Raw genomic sequence first — 20,685 nt, 5'->3', positions numbered from 1 at the left:
GTCTGTCTGTCTGTCTGTCTGTCTCTGTCTGTCTGTCTGTCTCTCTCTCTCTCTCTCTCTCTCTCTCTCTCTCTCTCTCTCTCTCTCTCTCTCTCTCTCCATAAAGACATTGTCGAAGCTAAGAATTTGGCAAGATTACCCTAGTTTTCTGTATTTCTCTGAAGGGTTTTAATATCATACCGTCAAATCTCCTGAGGTAACAAACATTAATATATGCCGATACAATAATACGACAAAACAGTCTGGAAACTTACGTGTTTACGTGTAGGCTGTTTTGAGTTGAACTGAATCTGTTAACTTTTATTTGCATAGTATCAAATGAATGATTTTCACTCGACGACACGTAAGAAATTGAACTTTCATTACTTACAGCAACATTAGGGGCAAATATGAGTTCAATTACTCAGAGAGATAGATTACGATTTAACATAGTCCACAAAAGGGGAGGGATATCACGATTAAACAAAACGATTCGTTAAGTTGATAGCTATCATATATACTTGGAAAACAAAAGCTTGATTTATTTGACAGGGTAATCAACTGTGTCTCCTGTTGTTATGATACTGAAAAACATGTAGGAAAAAATCGCAAGTTATTTATAAACGTACACCAAGTACTCGAAACAACTTAAGGCCATTTGAGAATATTGCGAGTTATTTATCGCCTGCTTTCTACCACTTAAACGAGGAGTTTCAAATTTCAAAGGAAACAATGCAGGCGGCGAGAAGCGTGCCTAGAATTGTCAATGTGCTGCGTAAATACTTAATTGAATTTATTTAATTTCTCTGCAAGAGCTGTCCCTATGGCATTCCGAGTAATTGGCATTTCGTGAGTTGTAATTTGTAGAATATGCAGTGAAATCGCCAGTACACGAAACGTAAGCTAAACGACCATCTTGAATATAGTGAGTGACAGAAACTGCTCTAGGCTATTTGAAGTCAATCTTATCCTTTTTCATTAATGTGTTGCGTCTGAGATTGTTGAAATGTTTACCTTAAAGCAGTCCCGATGTTTTCATCACTTTGTACACTGCCAGGACGTTCAAATAACACGACTTGTGTTGAAAGATGTTTTAAGCATGTTGTAACACGCTGACATTCAGTCGAACGGTGAATGGAATACATTCCAAGTAACATATAGACGAGACAACACATTTGAACAAAAGAACAACGATTGGACAAATTTGACCGAAATTGTGTCCCTGCTATAAAGCATGTCAGAAATTTTTGCTTTTTACATTATTTACTGGATTTCTACCCGCTCCTGTGTGTCCACTACCCCAATGTTCTCCCCCGCTAAAAATGGTTGAAATCACTGGCCAACAACTCCTCTTAGACGAGCTTGTACGATTCTGTAAGATTTCGATTTTATTTACAGCAAAACTTAAATTGATCGGTGACTATATTGTAAACGGTGATTCCCAATAGTTTTCTTCAATACAATGATGATCCCTTCATTGAATTATGATCTATTCATTGAAAGATGATCCCTTAATTCAATGATGATCCCTTCATTGAATGATCATCTATTCTTTGACAGATGATCCCTTCATTGAATGATGATCTCTTCATTGAATGATGATCTATTCATTGAATGATGATCTATTCATTGAATGATGATCTATTTATTAAGTGATGATCCCTTCATTGAATGATGATCCCTTCACTGAATGATCTATTCATTGAAAGATGATCTATTCATTGAATGATGATCCCTTCATTGAAAGATGATCTATTCATTGACAGATGATCCCTTCATTGAATGATGATCTCTTCATTGAATGATGATCTCTTCATTGAATGATGATCTATTCATTGAAAGATGATCTCTTCATTGAATGATGATCTATTCATTGAATGATGATCTCTTCATTGAATGATGATCTATTCATTGAATGATGATCTATTCATTGAATGATGATCTATTCATTGAATGATGATCTATTTATTAAGTGATGGTCCCTTCATTGAATGATGATCCCTTCAATGAATGATCTATTCATTGAAAGATGATCCCTTCATTGATTGATGATCCCTTCATTGAATGATGATCCCTTCATTGAATGACAAATCGTGTCAAATGATGGAAATCCACTACGATTCGTCAACAAAGTCGAACAGCTGTACCATTACAAGTAAATAGTGATAATTTCACAAAATAGATTACCAACAAATCATATTTTGTAATGTTGAATGAATTTCTCTTGAATTCCAGCAAGATCCTTGACTTGGACGCCCAACTTTTTTAAAACGTTATGTTCAAATCGATTCATCTTGTGTTTCCCGGTCAGTATTCATTTGCACAGTTGGTGTATTTGCTGTGTAAATTTTGTAACAACTACAGGTATGATTGCAATCTATTTTTGGAATATTTCTAATCGAATCCCTGACGTAATTTTCAATTTCTATAATTTATAAACGTATCATTTATCAGTTTTAGTGATCTATGTAAAAGTTTGTTGTTGCTTGAATTTCGATCAGAGATACGTATTTAATCATCTGCAGATTCAACCGATCAATTTCCGTTCCGTGCGGACAATTACGTCCAAAACGACAAATAATTTTGCTTTGCATCGATACAGCCTACGGATCTTAGCAATATGCTGCCGTTGTTATGTTTTGATCCGTCGACGGTCAACAACCTTGAGGCTATCATCATTTCATATCAACACTTCCTAAACGTCCTTAATTTTTAACAAGCAGAATAAAGCGAGACACAATGTTATGATTTCCCAAGGTGTCAATACTTCATATTGTCTGTTTTTTGTTCAATTTGATGACATCATTTATATAATATCGAGGGCAGATTTCCATTGATACTTTAATCACTCTTTCACCACTCTTTTTGAAAACCTAATATTTATCCATTCTGCTGTCAAGTATGAACGACATATGGGAAAGAAGATGGTAGTTCCTTGTTATTTCATATACTCTGCAAGGTGACTGTAGTCATACATATCCTGATACTTTGAGTAACAAAAAGTGCATTCTGATATTTTTAATTGCTTGTCGTCATTTTAATATATTGTAATTTAGTGGCTATCAGGCACGATACAAATTAAGTTTAATTTTCAAAGATTCATCTGAACTTCCATCTTTGCGCTGAATGCTATCGGTGACTACAGTGTAAAATTAAAGAATGAGAACGGCCACTATACAACAGTATATGAACATTTGAAATATACACGATCGAGGGTTCGTTAACAAATGCAGACAAGATGTGAACATAATGTGCTCACGTGTTTTACAACAGGTTAATAAATAGTAGTACGCTTCACAGAACAATCAGATATCTGTTTATCATTATATGTAGCAGGTTTCATCAACTTTCGCACAGTACTCTCAGAGTTAAATCACTAAATACAAAACTTTATTTAATATGAAAATGAGCTGTTTATTAACTTGACACTGCTCAATGCTTCATGGGACAATTAAATATCTATCAGATCAATATATGTAGCACGTTTCATCAAATTTAATGCTGTAATTTTGGAGTAATATCACTAATTACAAGTTCATTAAATATGCAAATGAACCCTTAATTAACTTGACACTGCTCAATGTTTCATAGCTCAATTAGATATTTATCAGATCAATATCTGTAGCAGGTTTCACCAAATTTGGTGCCGTAATTTTAGAGTTATATACCTAATTACAAAGTTCATTAGATATGTAAATGAACCCTTAATTAACTTCACACTACTAAATGCTTTACAAGACAGTCAGTTATCTGTTGGATCAGTATCTGCAGCAGATTTCAACAAATTTGGTGCATCTATTTTGGAGTTATATGACTAATTACAAAACTTCGTAAAATATGCAAATGAGCTATTTATTAACTTTACACTGCCCAATGCTTCTCAGTACAATTAGATATCTATGAGATCAACATCTGTAGCACGTTTCATCAAATTTAAAGCAGTAATTTTGGAGTAATATCACTAATTATAAAATTCATAAAATATGCTGCGACACCTATCACCAAGGCTGAAACACTTATCACCTAGGCTGATACACCTATCACCACAGGGTAACGCGAGCAATAGTCGTCTGGAAGCTATATGATAAAAAGTATCATGTATTCAAGTAAATGGTTTTTTTTTCATTATATAAACCTTACCTGTGTCTAGTGTAAGCCTATTAGCTATCTCTGTATAGTATTTCAAAGAAAACAGTCCATATCTGTTAATTGCCCTCCCTAATCCCCGTCATTGATTTGTTCTGCCGATCACCAACGTAGGGGCTTATCGCCCTGACCAAATAATTCATAATGATCATTCACTGGTGAGAATCAAGCAAACTCGCCGTTCATTGGTAAGAATCGACATGAGTCGCTTTTTAATGGTGAGAATCAGTCTGACTGATTCCCACCAGTGAACAAAAACCCTAGTTGATTCTCACCAGTCAATGATGAGTATGATACATTCTCACTATGAAAATTACCATTCTCACTGTGCTTGGTGAGAATCTGTAGGCATAATTCTTTATTCTCATCAAGGAGCGCGTTTTTCACTACTCACCATTGAGAATTAAAGAGTTCTCGCTGACAGCAGTGGGAATAACAAGATATTCACCAATTGCGAGAAAGCGTCACTTTCTCTCTCCAGTCTCGCAATTTTTTCCTATAGTGTTAGCTGAACCAGCTAACACCAAGGCTGAAACACCTAACACCTAAGCTGATTACCTAACACCTAGGCTTATACACCTTACACCTAGGAGATTATCTACATATCACCTAAATTGATCTACATGACAGCTATATTGAAACACACGGCTTCAAGGTTCAGCATGAAGGCTGAAGCATACGACATCCAACTGAAAGCAATCTCTCGATTGTCAGTACAAAACCGTGACGGGTGCTTTTAGACTTGGTTCAAGTCTGTGATTTGTGAATGTTTGAGTGAGTGAGTGAGTGAGTGGAGTGGACGCGATGAGTCGGGTGAGCGCTATACAGGGGAGTTTCACCCGGCAGAAACTAACTCACTATACTGCGCAGACTCAAAGGTAACGCATTCAATGGCTGGGGAAATCTAGCCTAGGCTACCAAATTCCGAATAGGTTTGTATGAAATACGAGAGACACAAGATAAACTATTATAACTGATTTTATTTTTTTTTAATTCACCGACTTGAACCAAGTCTTGGGTGCTTTGTATGGGATTTCGATGATCTTCACAGTTCTTGTTAAATGACATCATGGGTTCTTTAAAGACTGCATAATAATTGACCGCCAATACCGTAAAACTATAGAATTTAAAAAAGTAGACATTAAATAAAGTCGTACATGTTTTTGCGTTATTGTTGAAAAGGTCACGTGATAGGAGCTTCTCAACCCCCCCTAAGTTTACAATACTAGTTTCTATATTTCCTCTATTAACATTCAATGCTTTGTCGTTTAAATCCACCGCTATCAATATGTCTGTCCGAGAGTTATCCCTTGAATTTTTATGCAGTTTTAAAGTACACAGCGCTGATCTTTGACTGCCTTTATTGGCTGATTTCGGCAATGTTCCTAACACCAGCCTTTGTAAGCGTTATATATCTGGTTCTTAAACCATCACAATGCGATTTATAAGATGCAGAGAAGCATACATAAACTTTACACGATTAATCGTACACTGCTATTTCACGGACATTAATTACAAATTGTGAGTGATATTTGGCTCACAGTCTAAGATCTTCTTGCAAAGACAAAAAATGGTGTGTCAGAATAAGATGTTAAGTTGCCGGTAAAATGTGTTTCGTAACGATCTATATTATGACAATGATGTCGAGAATTTGATCATACGCGAGACATTAAAACACTATATTCAGGTTTGTTTACAAGATCTGTAAGGAATATTCTTGATATCACACTGTTGAAAAGGTTATTGTGCACGTTTCTTTTCATCATCTCGCATCATCATTTTATCCACGTGATGCACTGCTCCATAAACACATTTTCTCTGAGGGAAAAAAATTAATCGGTTAAGTCCAGATATATTAGAAATCGATAAAGCTGTAGAGATCAGTGTTTACCAGGCTACATCGGCTGGTACATTAATACCTTGTTGCAACAGTGATAAGTTGCTGTATTAAAATACCGGAGATGAATTTAATCATAGATCGGATAAAATGTCTGGATTACCGAGAAACACACAATGGCCAGTTTTCATGTAATTATCTTTAAGCAATGGGACAGTTAACAGAGAATTGACAAGAATATTTTTCTGCGACTATGAAAGAAGAGATTAAATAGCAAGATACTTCGTCCCGATAATTAACTATTACATATAAAACCGCATATGGCACACAGGGAAAGACTATTGCTACGGGGAAAGTCATTGTTGTAATAATATTTCTCGTATGACAGATATATTTCTATTAAATGGTTGTTAATGGGAAATCCCGATGCCATCGTATTGCTATAAATGTTTGAAAACTTATTTTCACTGAATATCCTTATCAGCAAAGAATGCACCACAGGAAAATAGTGTTTAACATACCTGCATTTTTGTTTCGCTCCTCAAAATTCAACTGGTTAGATCTGAGTTATGTAGAGATCAATAGGACCTCGAACGTTGGCGGCGCATTCAGCACTTTCGTTGTCGTGCATTCATTATGCGAATTTGTTAATCTGCATTCATTTACCATGGTGCAATTAAGGTAGCTAAATACCTTTTAGACACTTTCAGATTTTTATTTTTTTCTCAATTGAACACGTCCCAAACCCCAATAAAGTATACATTTTCTGAAAGCCCTGATATAGAGCTATCCGACCAAGCACAGTACACGGTAATTATTTGCATAAGAGTCACGTGACAAGCGTTTTGCTGAAGCTTCAAAAAACCGGTTTTTCCCGCCTTATGCAAACACGCTGCAAGATTTCCGGTTAGAATTTCTTCATTGACAAGCCTTGAAAATATCCTTCAAAACTGTGTCTGCGATTTTTTCCCGGAGGCTCCATTCAAATTATATGGCGTGATAATTAAAATTCCTTGAAAAGCACCTTCATCTAACACCTTTAAGAGCGCATTAAAAAAAACAAAGGCATATAAAGAAAATCGCAGACACGGTTTTGAAGGATATTGTCAAGGCTTGTCAATGAAGAAATTCCAACCGGAAATCTTGCAGCGTGTTTGCATAAAGCGGGAAAAACTGGTTTTTGGAAGGTTCAGCTAAACGCTTATCACGTGGCTCCTATGCAAATAATGACCGTGTACTGTGCTTGGTCGGATAGCTCTATATCAGGGCTGTCAGAAAATGTATACTTTATTGGGGTTTGGGACGTGTTCAATTGAGAAAAAAATAAAAATCTGAAAGCGTCTAAAAGGTATGTAGCTACCGTAACCCCGTACTGTATTGTGAAGCCAATCCACTCACCATGCTTTCATTCGCATTTCTAAATGTAAGAGTTTTTGTTCTAAATATTTGCCTTTTTCCAATATAGTTAATATTCTCACTTGAATGTGATAATTTCAGTTAACGCTACCTATAAAGTTATCCAACAATTTTTGTGCACTTCTTCGTTTTCAACATCTTTTGGTCATTATATTCCTTTGAAGGCTATCAGAGAGGAAGACTTCTCACCTGCCTGGATAAGCATCGCAAGGATGACAAGCATGTCTTCTACCTTGAATCCAACATTATCACCATATGAGTCGTGGAATTTAAGTGTGTCTTGGGAATCCTCTACAGGAGAAGTGATTCTGTTATCATTTCTTTACGGGATAATTTCATTCTTATCAATATTTGGAAACGCTCTCGTCATCTTTGTGATAGTACGTAATAAAAAGATGAGAACGATAACAAATGCCTTCTTAATAAACCTGGCTGTTGCAGACATTATCCTTGGATTTTTTGCAATCCCTTTCCAATTTGCTCCAGCACTTCTACAAAGATGGCCGTTTGGATCGTTCATGTGTCCCTTCGTCCCATTTGTGAAAAATACATCAGTATTTGTCAGCATTGGTACATTGACTGTGATATCAATAGACAGATACTTTGCTATTTGTCATCCTCTGAGAAAACGAATGACTCCGATGATAGCTGGCATCACTGTTGTAATCATCTGGATCAATGGTATCAGCACTGCTATGCCACTTTTGCTCCATTCATCTGTTTATGAGTTCACTGACTACGATGGAATCTCTACAAGACGGGTCTGCTATGTTGGGCCAATGGAGGATGATACACAACGTGGTTACGCCATTTACCATGTTTACGTGTTTATTGCGTCATATGCTGTACCTCTTGCTGTCATATCTATCGCTTACTCTCTGATTGGTCATAGAATCTGGTTTCAAAAGACGCCAGGCGAATCCAATGAAGCAAGAGATGAAGCTATTGCCAAGAACAAACGGAAAGTAAGATTTCAAATTACTTCTTTATTAAAGTAGAAAGTAAAATAAGGCATTTGATGTTATTGATAAAAAACCCTTCACAAAAATAAACGATATACTGAGTCAGGTTAGGCTACTCACAACAGTTTGTATACGACGACAGTCGACTGATATACAGTCCTCTGCGAACACACTAAGTTGACTGCAGACTGGAAACTGTTGACCGGGCACAGATCTCCGGACTAGGCTGCAGCTTTAAAAGAGCAACAGTCCGCAGATTTGAAGAAATCGCTAGTAAATTCAGCAAGGTTCAGTAGACAGTATTTTATCAGAAGTACAAACACCGTCTAAGCATGAAGGTGACGTTGCAAATGCAAAGAGAGTAATAACAATACCACCGACATGCAGTAACACCAATCATCACGGGAACACCAGAGACAGAAAACATGTCATGTGTCTTGCTGCAAACAAGTTAACACATGTTCGTTCCCACTCGATAATGTCTCCCTCAAGCCGATTGGTGCCCACGCTGACAAACAACAGGTATTGTTTAAAACACATGTACATAAGCGTTAAATCACCCGTAACCGTAAAAACGTGCAAACTATATACCAAGAGGTATATACCAAGGCAGAAAAACAATTCTACTTTTACAAAATCAGCCAAACCTTTACTAACTCATCAAGTCAATTTATGGAATCATCCCTAGGAAGCTAGTTCATTTGATGAACATCGTACATGATTTTTTATTCTTTTATTTATGAGTTAGATCATTTTCGCATAAATTATTAGGAATTACAAGTGAAAATATTACAGACACTTCTTCCTTTGAAAAGTACTTTACGTTGTAAATTGATATATTCTTCAGCATCTGCTGAAGATTTATGTAAAATTCACCGTAAATTATGTCGTCCACCACCCTTCATTCAATGATTTAATCATGACATAATACTGGTAAACAAATCAAATAGTCAATAAATGAGTTCAAAATGCGCAGTAGAGTACAAGTACTTACGTTCCCATTTTAAACAGAGCTCCTTAGAAATGCCCCTTAATGATGGTTGAAAATTGTTTGTACCTCTTCAGATTATCAAAATGGTCATGGCGTTGGTTTTACTTTTCGCTGTTTGCTGGCTTCCACTTCAGATGTATGATCTCTTGAAGGTGGTTCACTCCAAAATCTTATGGTAGGTTGCTAACATGACTGGAGGTAATGTCTATACATTTAATAGGCTTGGACACGCGTTTGCCCTTGAGGAAACACAAACCATCGGTAAACAAACACGCCTGTATTCAGGATATCAAAACTTCATGACGGACTGAATGTGATATTAATAAGTATGAAGATTATCATGTGTACATGAGTGTACTTTACGATAGATGGATTTATCGACGTATTTAACGCTCCGTTACTTAAGGTTCCAAGACAAGAAATTGACCTTTTTAATCTAACAAATCTCTGCTGATTAATAAGCTCAGAACCCTCATAAATGATACCTTTTCTAAAAGCCTAGATATATAAGAATATTATGGTAACCAAAGTGTCACCATTGTTTACATAACTATCACGTGACAGGTAATTTGCATAACCTTTCAAAAATCGGTTTTCCCTATGTTTTGTCTCAATACTTAAAAATATCTGACTCTAACTTGCTGGAGTGCAAGCTGTCACAACGCTCTTCTAAAGTGTGTCTCAGATTTTTTATATCTTGCTTAGTTTTTTTGGAGCACAATTTTAAAGAAATCAACTAGGGTTAAATTCACCGCTCTTGAAGTTTTTCTGGCATAAAATTTGTTTAAGAAGGTTTAAAAAATTCTGAGACACACTTTGAAAGATCCTTGGGACAGCTTGCACTCACACAAATTTCAGCCACATATCTCAAAGCATTGAAACAAAACATACGGAAACCGATTTTTGAAAGGTTATGCAAATTACCATTAGAGAATTGTTTGCTTAAAAGGTCGATTTCTTGTCTTGGAACCTTACAGAGTTAACTTGATCGCGGCGAATATTTAAGTCTTCTACTGATATATGTTTCCGTGTAGCGCTTTAATGTATATATTTTCCTGTTACATTTTAGGTACAGAAACATGAATATAATTTGGTTTTGCTTTAATTGGTTAGCCATGAGCAATTCGGCATTCAACCCATTCGTTTATGGTCTGATCAATGTAAGTAGATATGACACCCCGTATCGTTGTCAAGATACTTTGTTTGAATCATCCGTCATCGACATTTCAAACTTTACTGATGTATGAAGCTAAAACCCAGATACAAACAATAAACAAATTGTACAATAGACAGATAAACATTCTAGTCCAGTCAATCTAAGCCAAAAAAGGGGTCAACCTAGGACTAATTGCAACAGAAATTATTTCTTCACCATGCATTTTGGAAAGGTCCTAGAAATAACATACTAAAAGTATAATAAAATCTAAGGGGTGCAACAGTGCCTAATTTGCATAAATGTAAAGGGGGCTCATGGGTATAAAATTGTCGCTGATAGATGGTTTCTACTTAAAATATGTGGCTAAACATAATTTTGATACAGTTTTTTTCGCTTGTTTGCCTCCTTTTTGGATCAGGCAATGTTGAGGGACATATTTTGTCGTCATAGAAATATTCCTAATTTGTATAAATCCAATATGGCCACCACAGCACTTCACTTTTCTTTGTTTTTCTCTAATTAATAACTATTTTTAAGCTACTACTGACAGCAATAGAATAATTTTTTCACTTTGTATTTTGGAGAAATCCTAGAATAACATATTAAAAGCGTAGTACAATCTAGAATTGTAAACAATGCCTAATTTGCATAGATGTAAAAAGATTATGATTACAAACTTGGTGCTGATAAAATGTTTCTGCTAAAAATATTTGGCTAAACATGATATGTTATGCAGGTTTTTTGGGTTATTTGCTTTGTTTTTGGTCAAGGTACTGTTGATGGAAATATTTTGTCGTCATAGAAATATTCCTCATTTGCATAAATCCAATATGGCCGCCACAACCTTCATTTTTCTTTGTATTTTCCCAATTAATAACTATTTTTAAGCTACATTTGACAGCAATAGAATAATTTATTCACTGTGTATTTCAGAGAAGTCCTACAATGACATACTAAAAGCTAGTACAATCTACAAATGTAAACAATGCATACCGTTAATTTGCATAAATGTAAAAAGGTTATGGTTACAAACTAGGTGCTGATAGAATGTTTCTACTAAAAACATTTTGTAGAATCATGATATATACAGGTTTTCCGCTTATTTGCCTTGTTTTAGGTTTAGGTAATGTTGATGGAAATATTTTGTCGTCATAGAAATATTCCTCATTTGCATAAATTCAATATGGCCGCCACAACACTTCTTTTTCTTTGAATATCCCTAATTAATAACTATTTTAAGCTACTTCTGACAGCAATAGAATTAGTTTTTCTCAGTGTATTTTGGAGAGGTCCTAGAATGACATACTAAAAGTCCAATACAATCTAAGCGGTATAAAATACCTAATTTGTATAGGTGTAAACGGATAATGGGTGCACTACATTCACTGATAAAAGAAATATGCATATTGAATTGAGGAAAACGCGACATTATGTTCAAGTAATGTATGCATTTATCTAATTTTTTGTCCAGGCAATATTTTTGAATATATTTTATCACCCGAGAAATATTCCTATTTTGCGTAAATCAAGTATGGCTGCCACTGTGTTTCACTTTTCACTGCATTTCACTTAAAAATTATATTTAATCTACACAAAAAGTAGTTTATGTTTCCACTCTGTATTTCGGGAGGGTCCCAGAACGACAAACAAAACGACTAGTAAACTCTAAGAGGAAGAGGTGAGACAGTGCATAATTTGAATAAATGTAAAACTCAGAAATGGGAACAAAATCGTTGCTGTTAATAGATTTCTTAAAATATATTGAACAAATTGACATTTTATTCAAGCAATTTGATTATTTAATTTTTTTGTGTGTGTATAGGCAATGCATCATATTGTTTAAGATTCCTCATTTTACATAACTGCTATGTGCCCCTCCTACCACTTTACAAGTTTGCCTTTCTTTGACCTATAAATGACTATATGTAATGTTAAAAAACAACAGAGATCATTAGAACTATTTCTTCATTGTAAATTTTAGTAGGTTCATAAAAATTGCATGCCGTAAGTTTAATGAAGTTGTGCATAAGACAGCTAATTTACCCAAAGGCTAAACGGGTCATAGATCTATACAAACCTGGTGCTGATAATCTTTTTACGAAAGTAATTTAAGAGATAAGCAGACATTGTAATGACTATGTAAGATCATGTTTGCGTTTTTAATTTAGGCAATGTTTTCAAATATATTTTACAACAATAATAGTTCTTATTTGCATTAATTCAATAAGTTAACCGTGTCACTTCCTTTTTTAATTGGAACATCAATTATTTCTTCACCTTAAATATTTAAAAGATCCAAAAAAGGTATATTCAAAGTCTAATACAATCTACATTGTGCAACAGGGCTAATTGTAAAAGATTTTATAGGAAATGCCTACATTCTATAAATGTAATACTTGAAACGCTTGAAATGTTATACAATATCGTAAAGAGAGATTGGAATTTTTTACTACATCGCTAAATATATTTTACCTATTTTTTTGAACGATTCCTCATGTGCATAAATCCTATATGATGATCATTAAAATAAGTTTCTTTAATTTTTCAAATTGACGTCAACTTATTTTAATTAATTATATTATCAGTAAAATGAGAAGTTACATTAAGAGACACTACTACTTTAAGTACTTCCTATCGAAAGATGATCATTTTATGACTTGAATGAACATTTTGCCCAGTACAAAGAAATTTACTGTTTTTTAACTCATTGTAATGATTATATACTAATAGGGCGTACAGAATGAAAAGCTCTGTGAAACTAAACAATGATTGATTCGTATAGTTCGTTTCAATTATCTAGAGAATTTCCATAATGTCAAGACAATTTAATCCCTATACCTGCCAATAAAATTTGAACTTTCTGGCGGATTTTGATTATCTTAATGTATACCAAAATGCTTGGCCAAATAACCAACGCTTTGTACTAAGGGAGGCTGAAGAAAATTTGTTTCAGCTCTAATGGTTTCTTCTATTTTCACCCTGACCGGTATTACTAATATAGATTAAGTGTTGGTAAAATGTAATTAAAGACCAGGTTATGTTGTCAATGGTAAATTAGATATACTTTTGACTGTGTGCAACGTACTTGCCTGTTAATGCCACATACAGAAATTTATGATAATAATGATATAGAAATACAATTATAATGATCATGATGATATAGAGGTACAATTATTATACTATACTGCCAATTATCATGAAATATGTGATGAGCAAAGCTGTTCCTTAAGCAGCGGGACACTGCATTTCTCAAAATTTTGAAGTTTCTTGAAGACAACAATTGAAAATTAATATAAAGTCATATAATGGACTGCAGAGAGATATTTCCTGTTTAATCTTACAGTGCACAGCCATAAAATTTAAGGAAAAATTGAAAATCTAAATCACTGGTAAAAACAAATCTAGATACTTTTCATAATGTTACATGGTCTAGCTGCTCTTTCTAATTTTTATAACCGTGAAACAAGAAAACCAAAATGTGAAGGGATTTGCATCACAGAAGCTGCCGCTAACGAGTTTATCAATTAAGATATCACATTTTTGACATCAAATTATCATATAATTGGTCATCCTGTATTTTGAACCTTATGGAAGTTCACCTCAGATTGGCCAGACTGTCAGTTCCTTGAATGATCGATCTTATTAGTAATGATACAAAAGTCTCATTATCTGCAAATGGACATTTTTGACATCAAATTATCATATAATTGGTCATCCTGTATTTTGAACTTTATGGAAGTCTCACCTCAGATTGGCTGCCTGACTGTCAATTCCTTGAATGATCGATCTTATTAGTAATGATACAAAAGTCTCATTATCTGCAAATGGAAAGTCCATTACATAAACAGCCCCATGAGTGATACTTGCATATCTAAGATCTGATGTGATACGCGGTACAATTATATCATTCCTTGCCTTACAACTTTCATTGAATTACCCTTCCCAATTCTTATGGGTTCTACGATGAACTGCAGCAGCCTCAATAAACCCAGCAGAAAGCAAAATCTAGACTTTCTTTTGTCAACGAAAGGATTCTGGCTGTAAACAAATGAACCACCTAGAGGAAGATGTGAACAGGGAGGAAGAGGAAGAAATTTATGATATGATTACAATTATCATAACAATTATCATCACCACCACCATCATGGTAATTCAAATGATGCTCGTATTGATACCAATGATAGTTCAACAATGAGAAAGATGATTCACAGGCACAACTGTTAAGTGTGGTGAACCATTTATTAGTAACTGAATATTTCCATCGTCATTGAAAATAGTCACGAAAAGCATAAACAATTCCTTCAAAATTTTTACAGCAATCGAACATATTGTAGGAGAAAATGACTGAACTGAACTGAATGACTGAACAATGGATGTCAAAAAATTGAACACGTCCAATGATTTTTCATGAATAACCTTAACGTCGTAAAAGAAAGAAGAATATCCAAAGAAAGTAGTCTAATTCCCTTTATTTAAACAGTAATGCTCTGAAACTCTTCTCTTTATTCATTGCATTCCTGAATAATCAGAAAATGTCAATGGAAGCTATTGTAGTCGTATTGTATTCAGAAGACAGTAGACAGTTTGTGTTAATTATGCAAATTAGGCCTTTTGTATTTTAAAATAATAAGCATGCAAATTAGGTCAACCTCATATTTTTTTGGGATGGATTTTGATAATTCTTGCAAAACCTTAACACTTTCATAGGGAAAAAATTGTTTATATACGAGCTTAAACATTTATTTTGTCTGAAATAATGGAAAAACTGCGAATATATGCAAATTAGTTAATTTGCATGATATTTATTTTTCAAGACATTTAGAAAGTAACTTGTTGAACCTTACTAAATTGTTTTGCAATGAAAAAAGTCACTTGAATTCAGTTTACATGCCAAATATGTGTGTATAGCAGTCATTTAAAGGCCATTTATAGCTAATTTGAATATATGCAAATTTAACCAATTTGCACCCCTTATATTTTCCTATACTTTTAATATGTCATTAGTGAGACCTTTCCAAAGGTCATGGTGAAGAAATAATTTCTGTTGCAATTAGTCCTAGGTTAAACCCTAAATTGACTGGACTATTCGGAGGGACAGACAGACAGACACGTACACATACATACATACATACATACATACATACATACATACATACATACATACATACATACATACATACATACATACATACATACATACATACATACAGACAGACAGACAGACAGACAGACAGACAGACAGACAGACAGACAGACAGACACACAGACACACAGACACACAGACACAGAAAGACAGGCAGATAGACAGAGCCAGACAGAAAGAAAGAGAAAGACAGACAGAGAGAGACAGACAGACATATGTATGTATATAACATCAAAATAGGTCCAATAACCAGTGTCAACAAATAAATATGTCTTAAATACGTGAACATCTGAACAAAATGGGAGACTGCTGGAAGGAGTCATACTAAGCCGATATGATTGTAGCATATGATGTGGTATAAAGCGACCAAACAATATAAGAATAGACGTGATAAAATGATACTGATACTTATACAAAAATCACCTTCTCTCTTCCTACCCCAATAGTATGCACTAATCCTACATATTTATTTAACAGGACAACTTTAAAAGAGAATTCGCAAAGGTATTTAAACTACAGAAAAATACCGGCAAAGTTGGACCCATCATCAACAGACCAGAAAATCTCAATCAGGTATATACTACATCTAATATACTAACGCCGAAAAGATATATTTTCTGGCAAGGTCTTGCACACAAATTGCTTTCCATCCTTCTACAGGAATTAATTTACTCCTTGGGTTTTTTTACACAAGGCTTTGAAAGCACTACAACAGTGAGTGCCGTTCATGTCAAGGCACCCATTCTAGTATCTTTAACTTGGAAGAAGATGATATATTTCGCTGACATTTTAGATACACTGTTGCTTAGCAACATCTCAAAAATATTTGAACAAGTCTTTATTGTTTCCGTTTCTGAAGGAAGTGATTTTCTCTTTCCGTTTTGCAGTATAGAAGTGGCATGTTGGTTGCTACAGTTAAACCAACGTATTTCAGTGACAAGACGGCGTCTCTTCAATCAATGAGCCTCAGTTGGCCGAAATAACACATTTTGCAGAATTCACGATATTGAACGTAGCTTTTAGAAACCTAATGCCACGGGAACGTCTAAAGAGAACGAACAATAATTAAATAGTAAATGTGTATCACAAATAAAATAAAATAGCAGAGGCCTTACTATCTATTAATCGTTAGTGATCAGTTGTCTCGCTTTTATGTGTCATGAAGTCACAAATGAGTCCTTCAGCATTGTCTAACCAGTTTAGAACATTTTTGCCTCGTAGGGACCGGCTAACAACCGCAGAGAAAATGGAACAGCACTCACCCAAATTGAGCCTGCCATCAATCAACCCAATGACGTCGACGGTAATGTGTAAGGACCTGTGTATACAGATGACAAGTTACGGTACCGAACACTGACCTTTCAAACAGCGCTCTCAAATTGAAAGAGTCAGAAGATAATTTAAAAGACTGAGACAAAATCATACATCCTCTCAACTGCACTACTATTGACTTGAGACAGGGATAGGCTTAATGAAACATACACTACGCGATGTGAAGTTACCACAAGAAGTATTTATGATAAAAATGTTACCCTGTTTAGGTATGAAGGATATACTATTTGAAGTACACAGGCAATCATGTATCGAATAGCTACCCGATTCATTTTCTGGTCGCTCATTTAGTGACTTTTGATTTGATGTTTGTTTTGAAAAATATAAAAATATGCCATCAGATCTTGACGATATCTGTGCAATCTTACTAAGTTTTTGATGTTCATTGTGATTGATGAGGCTAAGCTACGGCAAATATACTGACTACATATGCTAGGATCGTGAACATACACATGCTAGCACATATAGAAATATTATGGAAGCGGTTTCTGTGTTGGTAATGAAAAGTAGATTGGTGTTCAAAGTAGCCAGTGGACGTTGTTAGATATTTGAATGTTATTTCTAAAACTATTCTAACGACTTAACATGACGGTTACATTGTTGATGTGTTCCTCTGTTGTTTCTACCTCGTTGTCGTTGTCGTGATATTCATGTACTATTTGTTGACAAATTGTTATTTTGTCGATGCATTGAGTATAGATATTTTAGCGGTTATATTTTCAATAAATGCAAAAACAGATTAAGTTATAGAAATACAAAATCGATAATATGGTCACAGTAGCTTATCTGTTCACACATGTTAGCAATTGCTGTACTGCTGTCTATATTGTAGTCCAATGTAACTTTGTACCCTCCATAACTCTATATAAACCCAATATAAAAGAGATAGCTCCCGGAACAGACGAAGCACTGGTAATGTTTCATGGATATACCTTCTCCAATTACAACACATTAACATAATGGATGTTTTAACGTTTACAATTTATCATGATGGGATAAGGATAAATAAATTAATTTTAAGGGAATTCGTTGAAACGTTGCTGGTGTAAAATTGGACAACATTCGTCAAAAGTACCAGCTAAAAGAAAAATATTTTGAATAATTTTGGATGAGTGTGGTTTGCTAAGCGTACATAAATAACGTATGATTAATTTCTTCAAACAAATATCCCATTTAAAGAAATTGTTCATATTTTTTTTGATTAACAAAATTATGAAGTGCATTTTAAGAAGGGCTTCACGACAATCGGTTAAATGTACAGAGAACTTAATACAAACATATTCGGACATTTTAGTAACATTATAAGTATTGTCTTCCTGGTGTAACTAAGGGTTAACTCACGTGATTTTTCTAACGTATGCGATTGTTCGTTCACATATTTATTTGTTTGATAAACTATTCTCATAAAAGGACTTGAACTGTCTGAGATTTTTGCTTGGTCAAGAATACTGAAACAAGATTATCATTTTGAAATTGACACTTAATTGTGATTTCCTACGAACACAAAAGATGTAATATAAAAAGACAAAGACAATTTTAATATTGGGTTTCATTTCTGTGAATAAGTAAATCCAAAATACTCCACAAAGTGTCATCAAATATAGCGTGTCAATTAGTGTACCATCGTCTGCTCGCACGGGTCGTCAGTTTGACTATAATTTGATTTCGGGCAACTCCCAGCTGCCAAGACAGGAGACCTAGGTAAGCTAAGATATGTGTACCTGTAAATTGTGTACATTGAATATATATATGAATATTTGTTGTTGTTTACATATTTTCTTGTCGCCATAACAGACAAGCTGATCACCTGACTCTAGATTAGCATGACATTTACATATTATTTAATATTATTCGTATTTTGTGTTGTGGCATAATTATTATTCATTTGCATGACAAACTATGCTGTATATCCCGAACAGTAAATATGATTATGATTAGATTATCGTCAACAAACATTATGTGAATCATAGAAGATGTCAAAGCTAGAAACGATGTGTAACTAGCGCTCTTATTTATTGTATGATCAAATAAGTACAATATAAGTACTACTATATACTATAATAAATTCCAGTGTCTAACCAGGTGTGCCTCTGAATATGCCTTGAAGTGTGAATCTTCCTAGAAAATCCTTGCTATGCTTGCTGAAACATAAAATAGCTGATCGTTTGGCAGCTGTGATGACGAGATTTTGCAGCTGCAGTTCTCATTTGTATTGACCTAATAAAAGCACTTTTCAAAACAGAAGCAGCTGATATCACTCAGTTTGTTTGATTCAAAAGTAAAAACACAGCATGGAAATGCAAAAAAAGCCTATTACGTTAACTACTAAGTTATTGTACAATGGTCTTCGAGCTAGGTGAGACTACAGGGTTGACAACAACCTGGTATCACTTTACGTATAGCCGAGCTTAGGGACTTCCGTTGCATTCGAAGAGCGATATTAAATGCGTGTGCACATAATAAGAGATATAGTAGGAAATCTTTCGTAAATCACTCGTAGATTATGTAGACTACGTTGGTAGAAGCATTGTTTCACTTTGTCTTTATAGTATGGTCATCAGAATTAGCTGTGTTTCATGTCACCCGACCTACACTATTCAAAGGAATTAGACATAATTGTTAGCATTTTAAACATCACGCACGTTCCCAACTTAGCTACCCTATTTGGGAATTTCTGAATGCACGACAACGAAAACACAGAGCAAAATTTGATTGGCTTGCGAACGATTGAGTTTTTTAAAGTGCTTTCATGTATTTTACAGCATTAAGATTGGTAGCACAATACAACAACAGCAATAAACGGCCTCAATGAAATGATTTCATATGCTCATGGGAGCCAGTCTGGTACTAGAATTCCAGATTCATCTTGGTATAGTCAAAGACGTTGAAACCCATCCAAGGAGATTGATGAACACTCAAAAAGGAAATTAATTCGGTCTTACACAAATATGCAGACAGTGTAGAAGCTATCCTTTTCAGAGCTACTGACGTATTGAATTCGGAGTCGAGGGAACTTGTTGTAATTAAATGTGTGACAGAGTGTATGATGTGAGGGGATTGGAGGTCACATAACACATGCATCAGAGCAGAAATACATTGCAAACTGTAAATTAAAGATATTGTATATTGCAGCAGATTGTTGATAGATGTTTTTCTCAACCTATCGATAGCCTTCAACGTGTTTTCGAGAAGACAGTGAATTCCGGTAAATAAAGCTGAGAACGCCAACTCGATGGAAATAAAAATGCAATTAGGGAAGGAACAATAATCGGGTGTGCAAAACATGTTGGCTTTCAATGTGGTTCTCAAACTCAAAACTCGAATTACTTGACGAAAACATCAACATAAACACGACGGGATCTTTTCTTTGATGATGATGTTAATGATGTGAAAGATTAATTATGGCCCTGAAAAATCGCTATTTTGATTCAAATATTAATTATTTGGTGCAATTAAAACGTTGAATTGCCTTCTTGTTTTATCACATCCAATTTTTCCATGATATTTCTGAAAGCGTTCGGCAATATGACTGATTGAAAGAGCTGAATTCGAACCCATAAAAATGGTCATCAGCAGCATACAGCATAGCATTTCGCTCGTTTGAAATATATTAAAGCTCAAATTGAAGGTTGTATTGTGTACAGCCTTTCAGGACCATAAACAACGATCGGGTCGCAATGTTACTCAATGAAGACAAGAATGCGTGAGTAACAGCAGAAATTG

General features: G+C 34.7%; 1 protein-coding gene across 2 annotated transcripts in view; it reads left to right on the top strand.

The window, feature by feature from the left end:
- Positions 1–19,204, top strand: part of LOC139122457 (neuromedin-K receptor-like) — a 46,187-nt gene extending 26,983 nt beyond the window's left edge. Inside the window, exons 2-6 of one of the 2 annotated variants that reach the window (XM_070687841.1) lie at positions 7,543–8,343; positions 9,406–9,506; positions 10,401–10,491; positions 16,108–16,203; positions 16,852–19,204. In XM_070687841.1, coding sequence (XP_070543942.1) covers positions 7,591–8,343; positions 9,406–9,506; positions 10,401–10,491; positions 16,108–16,203; positions 16,852–16,944 — 1,134 coding nt within the window. In that variant the 5' untranslated portion in view covers positions 7,543–7,590 and the 3' untranslated portion in view covers positions 16,945–19,204. The remainder of the gene's footprint in view (positions 1–7,542; positions 8,344–9,405; positions 9,507–10,400; positions 10,492–16,107; positions 16,204–16,851) is intronic. The other variant, XM_070687840.1, reaches the window with a different exon arrangement.
- The last annotated feature ends 1,481 nt before the right edge of the window (positions 19,205–20,685 follow it).

Source organism: Ptychodera flava, chromosome 22 (assembly GCF_041260155.1).
Source record: "Ptychodera flava strain L36383 chromosome 22, AS_Pfla_20210202, whole genome shotgun sequence".
Classification (NCBI taxonomy): Eukaryota; Metazoa; Hemichordata; class Enteropneusta; family Ptychoderidae; genus Ptychodera; species Ptychodera flava.
Note: the sequence above shows the minus strand (reverse complement) of the source record. Positions and strands in the feature narration are given on the sequence as shown.